Below are 17968 nucleotides of genomic sequence, written 5' to 3'. Positions count from 1 at the left end.
TTTCATGTGCTTACCTTTGGGGCACGGATTTTTCTTCTTATTCTCCTCCTTCTCATTTTTTTCCTTCTGTGAGGCAGTCACTGTAAACTGACTCCCATTCACTCGAACTAACTTCCGCGAGTTTTTATCAACACACGGCCGGAGAAGAGCAGACTTGTCTGAGCGTTTGTTGTCAGCTTCAGTAAGGATACGCCTTGGCGTACAGAATATGATGAATTACGGCACACCATTACCATTACGATATTCTTCATGTGGAGCAAAAAGTATTCTATGCATTTTTTTAATTGCACGGCAGGACACACCTATTCTAGAATTCACGTATCTTCAAAAATCAAAATTCATAAAAAGAGAGAGAGAGAGAGAAACCCGTACAAAATAGACTTGAAGGGATCCTCAAAATTTTCCAGTTCTAGTTAATATGCTTCTCCGTGACTAATTTGATCCGAAAAATACTTCGTTGACACTCACATCGGACGTTACGTGTACGCGATTTACCCATGAAAATGGCCCCGTACGACCATTTCGGGTTCGCCCAGGACAGCCGTTTCATCTCCCTGCTGCCGTGTATATTCATAAAAATTATATTCACATAAATTTTTGGGGAATAAGGGGTTTGTAATCCCATTGGGGAGTGTCAGGGATGTGTAAGCGATTCTCTGATCCCTGCTACACCTACACCACTCACGTCAAATGCAGCGAATCCAGCGAGCTCAAATGAAGGGATGCGGCAATGCACGTCACAGGCACCCTAGGTGGCTTACTTGATTGATATACACTACCTGGTTGGTAGATTGGGTGGTGTCCGGCTACCTATCCCAAGGTTGCGGGTTCTAGTATATCAGAGATAGCCAGCAACAATTGGTAGCAGGTACAAATTACTTCGGCATGTCATCCTTCGCAGGAGACGCTAAATTCTGTGCCGAGATTTCAGCGCACGTTAAAGAACCCTCAGGTGGGCAAGATTAATCCGCAGATCGACCACCACTGTGGCGTCGCGCATGATCATACTTGTCTCGCGACGTGAAGCCACCAATTATTACGTGATTAGCACGCCACAAGAAACATTCCCTCGTCGCAGCGGAGACCAGAGAGCGCTCGCGCTGGCTCGTCGCTGTGTTCCGTGTGATCAACACAACGAGGGCACCCACAGGTGGACAGGACACGCACTCGTATCATTTTCTCCCACTCAGCGGAACACAAATGCACGTATCGAGGCAGGCGGTACCTTGGAAGTAGTAGAGGGTGATTTGACACATATAGGACAAAATTCAGCACTTAATCCTCACAACAAGGTCGATGAGTGACCCTCCACTCTATATAGCTGCTCCTCGAGGCCGGTCGCAAAAGACTGCAGTAGACGAAAAGGCCAACGCGTGCTAGTAGCAGGATTCGAAGCTACGCCTCATTCTAGCCAGTTATGCTACCATTACAACACACTGACGTAAAACAGCTTATATTAAAGGAGCAATGAAGTGACATTTAACGTGTCTCGAAGCCCTATGTCTCATTCATCGCAGTCTATCGTGGGTCACCATGCACAATATTTTCGCTCTGCGGCGTATTGTCATCGAGTGATCAAATTTACAAAAACGTGCGGACAAAGCAGCCACATCAGCCCAGTCCGACCTCCTCGCCTTGTGTCAGCCAGACCTGCACTCTTAAAAATGAACTTCACCGCATAGCACGCTCCTAGCCAACAATAACCTCGAATGAAATCGTTATCTGCCCTGATTTGTTGAAAACGGGAGGCATACGCCCTTTTTGTGACAATTATGAACAGCATAAGTGTCACAAAAAAGGCGTACGGCTCCCATTTTCAACAAATCAGGGCAGGTAACGATATCATTCGAGGTTATGGTTGGCTAGGAGCGTGCTATGCGGTGAGTTCATTTTTTAGAGTGTGCGAGCACCCGTAAGCTCTCATTGACCACCAAAAATTCGTTTGCTGGCGGAACTTGTACGGCGTTTTGGTCGTGCTGGCTACGTCACGAGTCATCTGATTGGCTTTCCCATCGCGATTGTGAACGTCACGAGCTGACTTCGACTTACTTTGTTCACTTACACGCTCTTTGTAGGCGTGGGGGACTTCTATAGACGGTGTGCTGGTCAGAGGCCTCGCGCTCGCGCTGCAAGTCAGTTGCGCTCGCATAAGAGAGGGTAAAGTTTGGAGAGACCACGTGACGAAGTGTCTGTCCAGTCACAAGGCAGCAATACGGTGGTATTCGTAGACCGTCAAAATAGAACCACAGCAATAGAACCACGTGCGCGTCACCTTGAGCAGATACTCCCTTATTTGGGAGAGGGACCAATGAGGACGCTCCACGGGCAATGGCGGAGAGAGGGAAACTGCGGAACTGCGCAGACAGCTGACCGACCTACTTGCACAGCGTATTTGTTGCGCAACACGCCGCAGTCAAGAATAACGATGAGCATTTCACTGTTCCTTGAATGAGAGCTGCCAAAAGACGAGAACGAAGACAGAATGACAACACAGCCGCTGCCGTGTTGTCCTGCTGTATTCCTCCTCGTCGTTTGGTGGCCTCCTCTTTGACACCCATCGGTGACGTAAAACAGCTCTAGTTAACGTAGGCCGCAGATATGGGTGGTGAAGAAGGAGCAGTTGTGATGTTGATGGGGGAGTCCAAAGACATGTAAACTGGTGGTGGGGTCTAGAAGATAATCGCGTGCGTATCGACGCAGAGCTTTCTTCTTCTTCTTCTTCCTTTTTTTTTATAATGCTGTAAATACACGCCATTATCGGAGACGCTATATCGTCTCCTACAAATCCACGGCTGACCGCGGAGGCCGACATCGCCGGCGGCATATGGGTAGCGGCATTCTAGCCCGCCATAATATGGGTGAGCTCCTTTGGTAGGATCGTGCGTCGTTGACTTACTTCTGTGCCGTACGAAAATGACTGAGGAAGACCCAGGAAAAACGCCCAGACGACACAGCCGCTACCTCACAGTCTCGGCACAAAGGTGGTTATCCTAAGCACTATGCAACAAAAGCTAGTGGCTGCCATCGCAACGTGCGGAGTAGTTTAATCGGTGTGCGGAATCGGGGAGCGGTAGAGTTACGTTCGAGTTCTCTCGCGGTGTGTGTGACGGGGAATGCATTGACCTCGCTCGCTGCCTCTGTCAACAAGGGTAGACGGGTGGTGATCCTGTTGCACAGGAACAGCCGATCGAAAAACACCATCTCCTCTAGCGGTTGCCAAGCTGCTGTGCAACACCCTCGGTTCTCGAAAAATGTCTCTTTAACTTGGCTGCACTAGTTCTACAAAATTCCGCGACAGTACCTTGAGGCGTGAGCGTGCAGCGCCGGTTGAGGAAGTTCAAGTGCAGATCTGCCACCAGCGCTTCGTCGTCGCTTCCAAGACAAATGAACGAGTACAGGGGCCTTCACGTCTGCACTCGGCGCCACCAAACATTTACCAAATGCCAGTATTGCAAACGATCGTGAAGTCCTTTTTTATGGCGCGGACCAGCACTTCCTATCCAGCAAGTTCTGAGGACGAAAACGAAGATACCGCATACTATTGATTTCATTGCATTACAAAGCAGTGGTGCATCACATGTTGCAGAACGGTATCCAGTGCATTGTGAGGGAGTAGACACAGCGGAGAGGAGGACGTATAGCGGTCGCGCCTAAAACGCCGTAGGTTGTTGGTTGGCTGGTGGCATGCTATTTCCAAGCGCTCTGCCTGCCGTTAACTCTGCAGGACGTACGGAAATTTTCAATTTTTCCATCTTTCATAGTGCACCGTACGAGTTCGCTTTGGACTTTTTTTGAGGATTACAGGCATCAGGCCTTTGCTCTAACTAACGTAGACACTTGGAGTAGTTGGTACATGCCTGGAGAGTACACCGGTGCAAAAACACCACACAGAAGAGACAAACAACACCACGCCGACCCTTCATGTATGGGATATATAATTGACTAATGTAGACACTTGGAGTAGTTGGTACATGCCTGGAGAGTACACCAGTGCAAAAACACCACACAGAAGAGACAAACAACACCACGCCGACCCTTCATGTATGGGATATATAATTGACTAACGTAGACACTTGGAGTAGTTGGTACATGCCTGGAGAGTACACCGGTGCAAAAACACCACACAGAAGAGACAAACAACACCACGCCGACCCTTCATGTATGGGATATATAATTGACTAACGTAGACACTTGGAGTAGTTGGTACATGCCTGGAGAGTACACCGGTGCAAAAACACCACACAGAAGAGACAAACAACACCACGCCGACCCTTCATGTATGGGATATATAATTGACTAACGTAGACACTTGGAGTAGTTGGTACATGCCTGGAGAGTACACCGGTGCAAAAACACCACACAGAAGAGACAAACAACACCACGCCGACCCTTCATGTATGGGATATATAATTGACTAACGTAGACACTTGGAGTAGTTGGTACATGCCTGGAGAGTACACCGGTGCAAAAACACCACACAGAAGAGACAAACAACACCTCGCCGACCCTTCATGTATGGGATATATAATTGACTAACGTAGACACTTGGAGTAGTTGGTACATGCCTGGAGAGTACACCGGTGCAAAAACACCACACAGAAGACACAAACAACACCACGCCGACCCCTCATGTATGGGATATATAATTGACTAACGTTGACACTTGGAGTAGATGGTACATGCCTGGAGTGTACACCGGTGCAAAAACACCACACAGAAGAGACAAACAACACCACGCCGACCCCTCATGTATGGGATATATAATTGACTAACGTAGACACTTGGAGTAGTTGGTACATGCCTGGAGTGTACACCGGTGCAAAAACACCACACAGAAGAGACAAACAACACCATGCCGACCCCTCATGTATGGGATATATAATTGACTAACGTCGACACTTGGAGTAGTTGGTACATGCCTGGAGAGTACACCGGTGCAAAAACACCACACAGAAGAGACAAACAACACCACGCCGACCCTTCATGTATGGGATATATAATTGACTAACGTAGACACTTGGAGTAGTTGGTACATGCCTGGAGAGTACACCGGTGCAAAAACACCACACAGAAGAGACAAACAACACCTCGCCGACCCTTCATGTATGGGATATATAATTGACTAACGTAGACACTTGGAGTAGTTGGTACATGCCTGGAGAGTACACCGGTGCAAAAACACCACACAGAAGACACAAACAACACCACGCCGACCCCTCATGTATGGGATATATAATTGACTAACGTAGACACTTGGAGTAGTTGGTACATGCCTGGAGTGTACACCGGTGCAAAAACACCACACAGAAGAGACAAACAACACCATGCCGACCCCTCATGTATGGGATATATAATTGACTAACGTCGACACTTGGAGTAGTTGGTACATGCCTGGAGTGTACACCGGTGCAAAAACACCACACAGAAGAGACAAACAACACCACGCCGACCCCTCATGTATGGGATATATAATTGACTAACGTAGACACTTGGAGTAGTTGGTACGTGCCTGGAGAGTACACCGGTGCAAAAACACCACACAGAAGAGACAAACAACACCACGCCGACCCCTCATGTATGGGATATATAATTGACTAACGTAGACACTTGGAGTAGTTGGTACATGCCTGGAGTGTACACCGGTGCAAAAACACCACACAGAAGAGACAAACAACACCACGCCGACCCCTCATGTATGGGATATATAATTGACTAACGTCGACACTTGGAGTAGTTGGTACATGCCTGGAGTGTACACCGGTGCAAAAACACCACACAGAAGAGACAAACAACACCACGCCGACCCCTCATGTATGGGATATATAATTGACTAACGTAGACACTTGGAGTAGTTGGTACGTGCCTGGAGAGTACACCGGTGCAAAAACACCACACAGAAGAGACAAACAACACCACGCCGACCCCTCATGTATGGGATATATAATTGACTAACGTAGACACTTGGAGTAGTTGGTACATGCCTGGAGTGTACACCGGTGCAAAAACACCACACAGAAGAGACAAACAGACACAACGCCGACTCCTCATGTATGGGATATATAATTGACTAACGTAGACACTTGGAGTAGTTGGTACGTGCCTGGAGAGTACACCGGTGCAAAAACACCACACAGAAGAGACAAACAACACCACGCCGACCCCTCATGTATGGGATATATAATTGACTAACGTAGACACTTGGAGTAGTTGGTACATGCCTGGAGTGTACACCGGTGCAAAAACACCACACAGAAGAGACAAACAACACCACGCCGACCCCTCATGTATGGGATATATAATTGACTAACGTCGACACTTGGAGTAGTTGGTACATGACTGGAGAATATACCAACCCAAAAACACCACACAGAAGAGACAAACAACACCACGCCCACAACCCTTGTATAGGAAACCCCTCGGCGTGGTGGTATTTGTCTCTTTTGTGTGGTGTTTTCGTGCTGGTATATTCTCTAGGTTTGCTCTAAACTTTCTAGTTTTGGACCAGACCCGTTTTAGTAATTAACGACATTGATTTCGTAAGCTCATCAAAACGAGCGGTGGCTGTTCGAATAATATTAAGTGTGAGTTCGCCATGTCGCAGTTAGGAATATATGAGGCGCAGTATAAAAAAAAAATAAGAAACTACAGCTTCCATTTCTAAAAATTTTAGCTAATCTTGTGAAGCACCCTGCATATGTGTCAGGCCTTTGAACCAATGCAATGCATCAAACATATTTACCAAACACCTCCAGTGTTTTGGAATCGTATAACTGAACGGCGGGCATGAAAACTAGTAGAAGCCGACGGCAGCCGGGAGCGGCCGAACGGGAAGGCGCCTGAGTGGCTGACTGCAGGGATGATTAGCTCATTTTCATTGGTCGTGTGCACGGTGTTGTGTGATTTATCCAATACTATGACCTCTATGGGAGCTGAGGGGGCTGGCAACACTGGCTCAGGCAGTGAAACTTCCGTCCTACCAGCACGGAACACTCAAGTTGAGGAACAGAATCGAAACCGCGTACGACAAGGGATACGTGCTGAGATGTAAAAGCCGGATCAATCAGAACCCATAGCTGTAGAGCACAATTTCCTCCAACACGCTTGGTCGGATACTACTAATGCATGGAAGGTCCAGTTCATGTACCGACAGAGTGCACTGCCGGGTGAGCCACGTCAACGTCCGCTAATTTTGACAAAGTGGCTACAGAGATGAGCTGGACGATTTGCGCTGTTGTAAGTTGCCTTTTCAGGAATACTTTAGACGTCAGTGGTCGCTCGCCGAAGGTAGTCCTTCCCCTGCCGGAGTAACAGCCGACAAAATTATCGTCCATAGGGAAGTGATAAAGGCGCTTTCGTTTATAATCGGTCATACGTTGAAGTGCAGTCTCCTTTAGGTGCAGCCGATGGAGAATTCAATTCGGCGATATCTGACCGAGGGTTCCAGGGTCGACATGGTAGCGCATGTGGGATTCCATCTTTGTTCAACCCGTTAGTGTCACCAGGTTAGTGTCACCCGTTAGTGTCACCAGGACTCTATCACCGGACAGCAGTCGAAGTGATGAGAGACCGAATCTAGAGAGGGTTGACACAAGAACTGAACCTTCTAAAAATCAGCCTCGATGGATCAGTTGGTAGCGTGTGACACTGTACGGGAGCTACAATAAAAAATATCGCCGCAAGTGACCTTTCGTGCTCAGGAAACCAGTGCTCCCAACCCGAGAAAAAAATCTCACGGTTTCATAGTCGTGGGCAGAGGGAAAGGCCTCGCTCTCTCTTGTATCCACTGCAGCATATGAGGTAACGCTGCACAGTTCCCACGGAAGCGCCAGGAAATTACCCGATCAAATTTACATTTTCGACTCCATCAATGAAACAGCGCGAACCAGACACGAACGAAGAACCAGGCATATACAAGGTGCGTCTCGTAAGACTGACCAGAATTTTGATTAAAGTGCCACTCCGGACTGAGAAAACAGCGTTTATTTTATTTAGTCCATGAAAAGAAGGTGCCTCAAGGATTCTATGAGCCTGTTGCTCTGGGCCAGGTGGCGCGAGTGAGCAGCAACATCAGCGCCCCAAATCATGCAACACTCCCCAGTTTAGCAGACGACGCGGCACTTTCAAGTACACGGTTTCGAGTTGTTCGCGCTTTTCAAGAAGCACCGCTTTTTCTGTTGATTTCCTACAGGTTTTGTAGCTTCCTTGGCACCATACCGTTTGACACACCATGCAAAACCCGCTGATGGAACTCCTTACTGTTGGGATCCGCGGCCGTTTGGGCCCGAAATGGCGCTGTGCAAACTTCAGTGCAACAGCCCTATACGCGAAATTTCGATCCTGTTTACGAACGCTGTGCATTCCTGTCAGTTTTTGAAGATCTACTGAGCCTCCACAAGTTTCGATGACGTGACGACCGAGTGACGTAATCATAATCCTACAAATAGCAATGATGTCATGTTCTGAAGAGGGCACTCGTCTCTTAGCAACGACGCCGGCGTCCGGGGAGGGTCACGAAGTGGAGAAGTCATGTGAGGCTGATCGAAAGAGGGGAAAATGGGATAGATGTCTTCTCCCTCCTTTGTGTTTTCTCGAAGGTCGGATGATATGTCACGTGGGGCTCCGCTAACGGAGTGCAAAAAGTGGGCCCCCCGGAAGACGCGCAAGGCAACAACGTTGCCAGGTGAGAGCCGGGCGCTCCGTTGGAGCCTAACATGATGTCACAGTTCTCAAAAATAAAAATTAATTTTCTCTAGCTTTCGCGTCACGTAGCGCCAAAATATTTTGCAGGAATGTAAAGTGAGACAAGAAGATATCAGTAACATAACTTTGGTGGGATTCTGAAGACACGAGATTTAGTCCGTAGTGGCACTTTAAATTCGTAATTTGTTTTTCTTTCGGAAACGTCGTTGAACATATCTATTCCAGTGGGGCCTAGTCAAAGCTTGTGGTGTATCAGTAATTAGCGCAGCCGTTAATTAACTTTCATAATTAATCTTCATTATTACTGAAAATAGATTGACCGCGCAATTGCGAAATTGTAGAGCACAGCCCTGAGAAGTCCAGTCCGCTAGAATCGAAACAGCAGCGCTTTTCCGTGCCCTAGTAAAAAAAATATGTAAAAATGCACAATTTTCGAGCGTCGGGCGGGTTCTGCGACCGCTTTTTCCTATCGCTCCCTCGCTCTCACCCTTTCTCAACTGACATCAGGCTGTTCCTTAAATCATAGGGCACCCCCGCTTCCTAGCGTCCTGGGCGATACCGTTATTTTCGCTTTATTAAAACCTGGTAGAATGTACACGCTTATTCAGCAGCAGAATCAGTGATTTTATTTTTATTATCGGGGTGGCTTTGGGAAGTTACGGATTGGCAGCTTTATTGCGTGACATTTATCAGATGAAATCGCGAATTGTGTCTTGGGGGAGGGGGGGGGGGTTGAGCAGATCAAACCAGATCATGGCGGGAACAAAACCAAAGGCGTGATTTTTGTGATAACGTAAGCTGACAAACGGCATCACCATTCCCTTCACACTCACTCCTGGGGAGAAAGCGGGATCCCAAGCAGCACAATGTACTGAAAGTCGAGTGCAATAGGGGTGGACGGTATGTGTCTTATCAGTGTTCTTTAGTTTCACGAGTCTGTTCAAGGACTTCCACCTACCCGGCCACCCCTATTGCACCCGACTTTCAGTACATTTTGCTGCTTGGGATGTTCCATGCTTTGACGAACAGCCTGATGTCAGTTGAGAAAGGGTGACACCGAGATGGGGGAGGGGAAACTGCCCGCAAAACCCGCGCAGCGCTCGAATATTTTGAATCGCATATTTTTTACTACAGCGCAGAAAAGCGCTGCGGTTTCGATTCTTGCAGGGTAGAGTTCTCAGGGTTGTGCTCTACAACTTTGCAATTACGTAGTCAACCTATTTCCAACAATTATAATGATTAATTATAAAAGTTAATTAACGGCTGCGCTAATTACTGATACACCAGCACCTTTGAGTATGCCCCATCGGGAATAGATATATCTAACGACGACTGTGAAGGAAAAATAAATCGCGAATTTAATAAAATTCTGGTCAGTCTTACGTGGCGCACCCTGTATAGACAGCGCTGTGTATACGTATGTCTGATTCTTCGTCCGTGTCTTGTTTCGAGCAGTTTATTTAATGGTGTCACACCACCAACTACCCCATGGGGTAGTTCGTGGGGTGTTTGGTGGGGAAAATACAATTTGCAGCGAACTGCAGTTCGCTGCAAATTGTATTTTCGTATGGCTGACTAGATGTCCTTGCCAGAAGAGACAGCTATAGCCCGTTTCGGATTTGCATGGTGAGGCAACAATATACAAGCGAACGTCTGTACGAACATCCTGATTCCTCTGATATTTCGCTGCGAGAACTGTCGGATATTTATTTCATGTACCTGTACAACAGACACAAAAGGCCTGAGTGAGCCGCAGAAGATAAAGGCCCTGCGGTATCAAGTGCAGACCAACCTGGAAGACTATATCAACGACCGACAGTACGATTCCAGAGGTCGCTTTGGCGAAATCATGCTTCTACTCCCAACGCTGCAGAGCATCACTTGGCAAATGATCGAGCAGATCCAATTCGCAAAATTGTTTGGAATGGCGAAGGTCGATAACTTGCTGCAAGAGATGCTGCTTGGAGGCATGGTAGGACCGCAGGCATTCTACAATCAAGGTGAGCATTTTGTATTTGGAAGAGTAGGCTCATACTTGGCTTTGAAGAAAGTACAGTTGCTTCTGTTGATGATAATGCAATATACGTATATACTTTGTGTCTTTCTCTGTTCTTTACATATTTTTTTATATAAAAAAGCTATGACAGCAGCATAGGTACTGCTTTTTGGGTGCCAGGCAGGCATCCTCTCGAAGAGAGTGTGTAACCGGATGGCTAATTACCCAATTACTCAAACATTCATTAATTAACTCTTTACTTGCGGGCTTTCGGGCAGAAGTAAGATAGCGGAATGGGAGACAATCCTCGTTGAAGACATTTCTGCTTTTAAAGATCCTGAAACGCGCACGTGTGTTGAAATATCGAACGCCGAATTTTGTTATGCAAATATGCCGAAACCGAAAAAAAGCGCACCAGTGCTGGGAAGACTGCGCTCATTCCACGTCAGAGGCCCACATGCTTTGGAGCGACGGAGATGATTGGAGTGTACGTGCTGATCTGCTGGCTAGATCAACCGCTTTGCGGCCCAAATATGCCGACGACGGCGAAGGTCATTGCGCTCCTGAAGCGCGCGGTTTTGGTTTCGGTTCCGGTTCATTTGCATAGCAATATTCGGCGATGGACATTTCAACACACGTGCGCGTTTCAGGATTTTAAAAATAGAAATGCTTTCAACGAGGATTGTCTCCCATTCTGCTACCTTCCTTTTGCCCGAAAGCCCCCAACAGTTAACTGGCGAATTTTAGGTACTAGTATTCTAGTCGTTACATACTCTCTCGGAGAGGACATCCGCCTGGCCATATAGCTCGACTGCAAAAACGGCTTCTAGGTTGCTCTCGTGGATTTTTAAATTAAAAAAATCAGCAAAGAATAAATGACACCCTGTATACAGGGTGTCCCAGCTAAATGCGAACATATTTAAAAATTATATATATATATATTACTTTTTCCGAGATGAAATCAATTGCAATATAGCATATGCTGAAGGGCACTCCTTAGGAGGGCATTAGCAAACTCCTAAGGCAATGTCTTAATTGGCTTTCAATAATTAACTTTTTAATTATAAAAGCTACGAAGTTGTCCCAATGAGAACATCTGGTCCGTTTGGTCACCTGATACCGGAGCCGTTTTCAGAACACAAATCCGTTCGAGAGATCGTCAGCAAAAAAATCGTGGAGGAACACCGTTTTTTAAATTTATTTTGTTCATTGCGCATCTTCGGAGACGCGTCTTTCCTTCACCCCCAATGTGAGAGGGTATACGTGTTTTATATGCGACGGCTTATTCACTTCCGGCCTATTCAATTCCGCACTGGGGCCGATCTTCTTTCTGTTGTATATAAACGATCTTCCGACAACAGTAAACTCTAAAAGTATACTATATACAGATGATACTGCATTATTTTTTTTAACAGTTTCTTGTATTAAAACATTCAGTCCACAAAAATTACTCAATAAATTTATCGACTAACTAGATGGTTAGAAGCTAATGCTCTCACATTAAATCTTACAAAAACGATTTTTTTTCTCGATTGAATCGTAAAATCCTTGATTTGCACAATTTTTCAATAAGGAAAAGCAACACAGAGATAAGGAGCATAGACAGCATTAAATATCTTGGTGTTATCTTTGACGCAATTTTGCACTGGCGACCTTATGTTGCGTACATATGTATGCTAAACTTTCGCAAGCATGCGGTGTTGTACTTAGGGCAAGAGAGTTGCTCCCATTAAAGTTATGAGGTCATTACACTTTTCTCTTGTGCAGTGTCACCTGAGATACTGTTTAGAATCATGAGGTAATACTTACAAACCTATCTAACACCCTTAGAAACTTTGCAAAAGCATGCTGTATTTTGTCAAATCCACATCCCAGACAGTCAAGTACTTTGTTGTCAACTATTTTCCTCAAATCTTGAAATATTTTACCGTTTGACCGACTCTGTTTGGAAAGATGCGTTTTGCGTGTCAGAAAGTGCACTTTCAACAAGGAACTTGTACGTGGCGTACAATTCATTCAGGTTACCCGCATTAGTCAAACTGTATTTCCACATCACTTCAAAATCGAGCGTTTCACAAATGTATATGAAAAGGACTTTTTGGACATCATATCGCAATCAGGTGGAACTCGTTACCGGTCGAACTCGAGTTCGGTTGTATTATCCAATAATTTTCATCTCGCCGTCAGGAGATATCTATCCCATGAGCAATAAGGCATAGTTACCTGTGTTATGTAGCCACTTATTCTTTGTATGTATGATACTTATAAGTATGGTTTTCCTCATGCATGTGTGTATTATTTTTTCATAGTTGCCAGAGGCCGTCAAGTAAAGCGTTTACAACTTGTTCTCTCCACGGATCGCACTAGCATACGCTATGATCCTGGGTTTTGCAGTATTTAGGTTGTATATGTTGGCAACAGAGAGATAAAAATTTAAAAAAAAAACTTCATTGAGCCTTCCGAAATGTGATCCTGGTTCACCGCTGTATCTTTGCAAGGTTAGCCCGCAATTTCCCTTTCCCTTCCACGTCGGTACGAGGTCCAGGCCAGCACCTCAGCAAATAGGTAGCGCACAGGATAGCGTCACCGTGGGGTCATCCGAGTCATCTTTTGAGATTCGCATACGTAGAAATATGCATCATAGTATTTGCGAATTCGACTGGTCAATCTGGGGCCCGGATCTGCTATACTAGAGCGACAAAATCCGACACGTAGGGACTGAATCCGAATCCGCCAGCGAAAAACAATCACGCCCCATCCAAGAGTCTTGCCAAACTCGTCGCCTACGTGCGGAAGACTCTTGCTGTTGAGAGAGACGCAGGAGTGATGGCAGCGCTCTGTTGAAGTTCAGGCCGAATCAGAGGTTTGTCGTCGGTGCAAGGAAGAGCTGAAGCGACGTGAAGCGATCTGATCTGAAGCGACCAACGAAACACGCGAATCCCCTCTGAAGCGACCAGTGAAACACACATTTTCCGCAACAAAAGAAGAAACCGCTCCGGATCGACCGGTCGAATTCGTCATATGACAACATCAACCGCGGTGTGTGAACAGCGTTGATCGGCACTCTTCAAAAGTATGCAAAGCGGTATGGTAACGAAGGCAAAGGGGACATTTACAACGAAACGAGCGGTTACCTTTCTTTCCCCCGTCCCAAAAGGTTAAATCTAGTACATATATAGAGAAATCTAGTATATAACACAACGCTGTAAAACCGAATGCAAAGAACCGTTCTCAGATTTGTCTACAGACGGCGTATTCATGTATGACACCTTCCCAATTTTTCATTCGTTATGGATTTATCGAGCTCGCTGAACCCTATGGTTGTCTCTCTCTCTCTCGCTCTCCCTAGAGCAATAGCACTTTCCTTCACTCTTGCAGCGGATCACATCGTCCATTTGTTTTCCTTTTCTGTTTCTGGAAGTGAAAATGTTCCATCTGTTGACCCCCAAAACCACGCTCTTTTTCTCCAAAAGGAACGTCTCCCGAATGCCAAGCCACCATATCGGCCATGATCCCGCAGCCCACTACATCGAGCGCTATTCACCAGTCGATACTTCAGAGCACTGCTGGACTGGATGGCATGGTCAATGGCCATCAAGGCGCTGGTTCTGAAGGAGAAGCCCTCAACGGCCATCACCCGGACACACCAATCCCTTCACCTCCTGATTCGGCAAACTACAAGTCAATGCAAGAAGTCAGCGGAGGAGGAGTTCAAGCGTTCAAAACGGAGGTCCTCGAGCCAGAAACGAGCTATTGAATCATGGCCCACCCTAGTATTATCTACAGTCTTTCTGACTTTGCAGGCATCTTTGTTTCACGCGAAGATGATTGCCTACCAAGGTCTCCCGTCCCTTCCTAATTATTACTGTATTCTCGTCCTGTAAATATGTCTCATTTATTGAGTAGTGTGACTGACGTATCCACAATTTCAAACATAAGGAATCATCCCAAAATTACGTCTAGAAGGGTTGACGTCCGTAAGGAAGGAACGAAAAGGATACAGCAGGGACCGCGTCAGTGAATATATGAGAAATTTCGTGACGAGCCGTGTCGGACACACGACACCCATCATCACTGCGTGTGTCCTTCCAGCTTTCATGGCATATTCTGCGCGTTTGTCTGATATGTGCACGATGTTCTGATATCATAGATGAAGTGAACACTACTGATGAATTTTTGACTGACTAAAGTGAGCCACAAAAACAAAAGAGGACGCTGTAATCTTTGGGAAACTTTCCCACTCTCGGTGTCGCACCCGCCCGTCCGCAAAGCCAGCGAAGGGAACGGGACATGCAGCCAATTCAACAAACAACCAAAGTACCAGGGAAAAGTTCATCAAGTCCCTTCCCAGCTTCCCAGCAAGGGCCAGACGGGCCAGCACGACCCCGAGAGTGGGAATGGTTCCCACAAATCGTATGTAGATATACTATTTCAGGTTCATTTCGTCTAGATAAAACACATTCGCAACCTAAGCAACGGTGTTCTAAAAACATAAATAAAAAAAAAAAAAAGAAACGCGGAAGTCATTTTCTTCACAATGTGGTTACCCATCGGCAGATCGTAAATGGCGAAAGGGTTGAGGAAATGGTGAAAGGGTTGAGGGGAGAGGGATTGTGAGTGATCGGCTCTTCTAATTAGGGGAACAAGGGCTCGAGAGTGCACCGAAAAACGTCCTGGATATCATGTTTGGATAAACCCATGGAAGATCGTAGGACACCTCCTTCAGCTCCATGGCCGTAATCGCGGATAGTAGTCATCGTGAGCCTGTTTGTTTCCGCACCGCTTTATACAATGCGTCTAGCCAATGTATGAAGTAACAATGGACTTATCCTATAAGCTGCCATTTGGCGACGAGTTGTTCTGAAGTGCTACTTCCTGTCCGCTACTCACGTTTACAGCCGATCTGGTGTACGCTGCAATAACTGACCATATTCGGGAGATAGGGTAGTGCCCAAAGCACTTCGATTCTTCTTGTACAGATATAATTAATGTAATGGCAGTTTTTGCGTCTCTGTTGCCTGGCGGTTGTTTGCGCAAGACGGATGGGAACACGTCACGTGATTTGCATGGGAGAGCGTACCATTCACACGTATCATTCCGCTGCTATGATTGGGCATGATATAATTTGTACTTAATACCTGTATGAAGATAAGGAGGTTTAGGAGCATTATTTTTAAACACTGCTATTTACACTACGACTCATGAGTCACGCATTTCGAAGGGGCAACACATGTATTATTTATTTTATCAATGTTGTTTCAAGAAACATAAACCTAGTGTTGCGGTGCATGAAACTTTATGAAGTTGCATCACACCATAAATCTGCGAGGGCTGTAACCGCCCAAGAGTTTGTACATACCATAGTCCTTAATGTTATCGTTGATACCCTATTTACCATGCATCAACAGTTAGCACTTGTGTTGTTACCTGTTTGCGCCGCTTTTGCTGTTTCGTATAATAGTCCGAATAAAGCTTTTATAACTTTTCGCTCATGCGCATTCCTCGAAACACTTTGGAGGTCTTAGATACTAGCAACGGTTGGGTCACTACAGCGGCAAAAGGGTGCAGGCGAGCTGAGTCATGTACATGGATGGGGGGGGGGGGGGGGCTTGAGACTATGATGTTGGCAGTGGTACCTAACATCTCCCCGTGCTTGTGATTCTATATAGATAAACCACCGCATCCGCGTCTGCTCAAACTCCAGGAAATATTGCCCTTCTCAGGTGGACACCAGCACTACCCTACATTACCCTACATTACCCTACATTGTCCACACATTTGTTCCGTAACATTGCACATTATCTTAAGAAACAAGGTTCCTGAAGAATTTGTAAATCTACTCCAATTACCTTATTCCTGCAGAACTTTCACGGTCGAGTATGTAACATTTCGCATCCGCAGCGACAGCGGCTCGGAGCACTGCGTCAGTCGGTCACTCGACGAGGAAACGCCTTCCTGTGCATCGTTCAAAGCTTTTCCCACATTGAGATGTTAAATGTAAATGACCCCCTATGTTAAATCTAAATGACGACGAAGCCGCCATCATCTCGTGACACCATTCTTCTGTTATCCAGCCATTAAACATAGTCACTTCTACCCGCTGTCCTGTTTTGCACAAAATGGTGCCGTGACCAGGACTGAACCAACGACGAACATGATCGCCTTACGAACCCGACCAAACTGAACGGCTTAACCGACAGGGAAGACAACAGTGGTAAAACGACAGGGCGCTAACTTGGCAGAATGGAACGATTTAACCTCATCTACAAGCGACAGGAGCTGCGAACGCAGGTGAGAGTCTTCATGACTGACCTTGAACGACAACGATCCACCGAAGAACTGCAAGACATAATCGTATTTCAAGTAAGGATGGAGCAACTACGCAGATTAAACGTTCATCTCCAACAAATCAACAGCGATATAGAATTGATGCTCACCGAGGACGAATTTGAAGAGGAGTATGCGAGGCAAATAGTTCTCCAAGACCAGATAAAAACTGCACTTTTCATAGCTAAAAGATACCCAGGCAGCACATGACATCGGGCCGATATCAGCAGCAAGTTGGGCATGTCGGCCCAACATATCCCCGACACTGCCAACTTGTGACCGATGTACGACAGAAGTTGGCAATGTCGGCTCAATGTTGATGGAAAAACGCGACATCTAGCCGACACTGCCAACTTGCGACCAATATCACGCTGAAGTTGGCAATGTCGGCTTGGTGTTGACCGAAACAAGCGCGATGTAGTTGACAATGCCAACTTGGGACCGATATCACTTTGAAGTTGGCAATGTCGGCTTGGTGTTGACCGACACCAGCGAGATGACGCTGACAATGTCAACTTGCGATTGACATCCCACAGAGATTGACAATGTCGGCTTGATGATTATAGAAACCAGAGACAAGACGCCGACATTGCCAACTTGCGACCAACATCCAACTGAAGTTGGCAATGTCGGCTCGATGATGACCGAAGCCAACGGCATGACGCTAACACTGGCTTTCCATCGACTTACTTGGTGTCCCGCGCCAAAAGCAAGTAGGAAACACATTCGTTACGTTGATGTCGAGTTACTATTCGAAGCAATTCCTTACTTGAGCCTCGTTTGTATGCTTGAGCGAATTAAACTGAGACACATCACCTCCAGCATTTTGATTCCGAGACGAGCAGGGCTCTCGAATTTGCGGAAGCTCGTAAGACATGAAATATATAGTATCTGTTTTCGCTTCGAAAGGAATGCCGGTTCCTTTTGAAAGTTTCTTGCACTTCG

The 17968-nt window shown here is 46.3% G+C and overlaps 1 protein-coding gene across 4 annotated transcripts in view; it reads left to right on the top strand.

The window, feature by feature from the left end:
* The window catches only part of LOC135378076 (hepatocyte nuclear factor 4-gamma-like), a 161718-nt gene extending 145535 nt beyond the window's left edge, over positions 1-16183 (top strand). For all 4 annotated transcript variants that reach the window (XM_064610928.1, XM_064610927.1, XM_064610925.1 and 1 more), the window contains 2 exons: positions 10431-10700; positions 14170-16183. In XM_064610928.1, coding sequence (XP_064466998.1) covers positions 10431-10700; positions 14170-14453 — 554 coding nt within the window. In that variant the 3' untranslated portion in view covers positions 14454-16183. The remainder of the gene's footprint in view (positions 1-10430; positions 10701-14169) is intronic.
* The last annotated feature ends 1785 nt before the right edge of the window (positions 16184-17968 follow it).

This window comes from Ornithodoros turicata, chromosome 1 (genome assembly GCF_037126465.1).
Source record: "Ornithodoros turicata isolate Travis chromosome 1, ASM3712646v1, whole genome shotgun sequence".
NCBI lineage: Eukaryota > Metazoa > Arthropoda > Arachnida > Ixodida > Argasidae > Ornithodoros > Ornithodoros turicata.
Note: the sequence above shows the minus strand (reverse complement) of the source record. Positions and strands in the feature narration are given on the sequence as shown.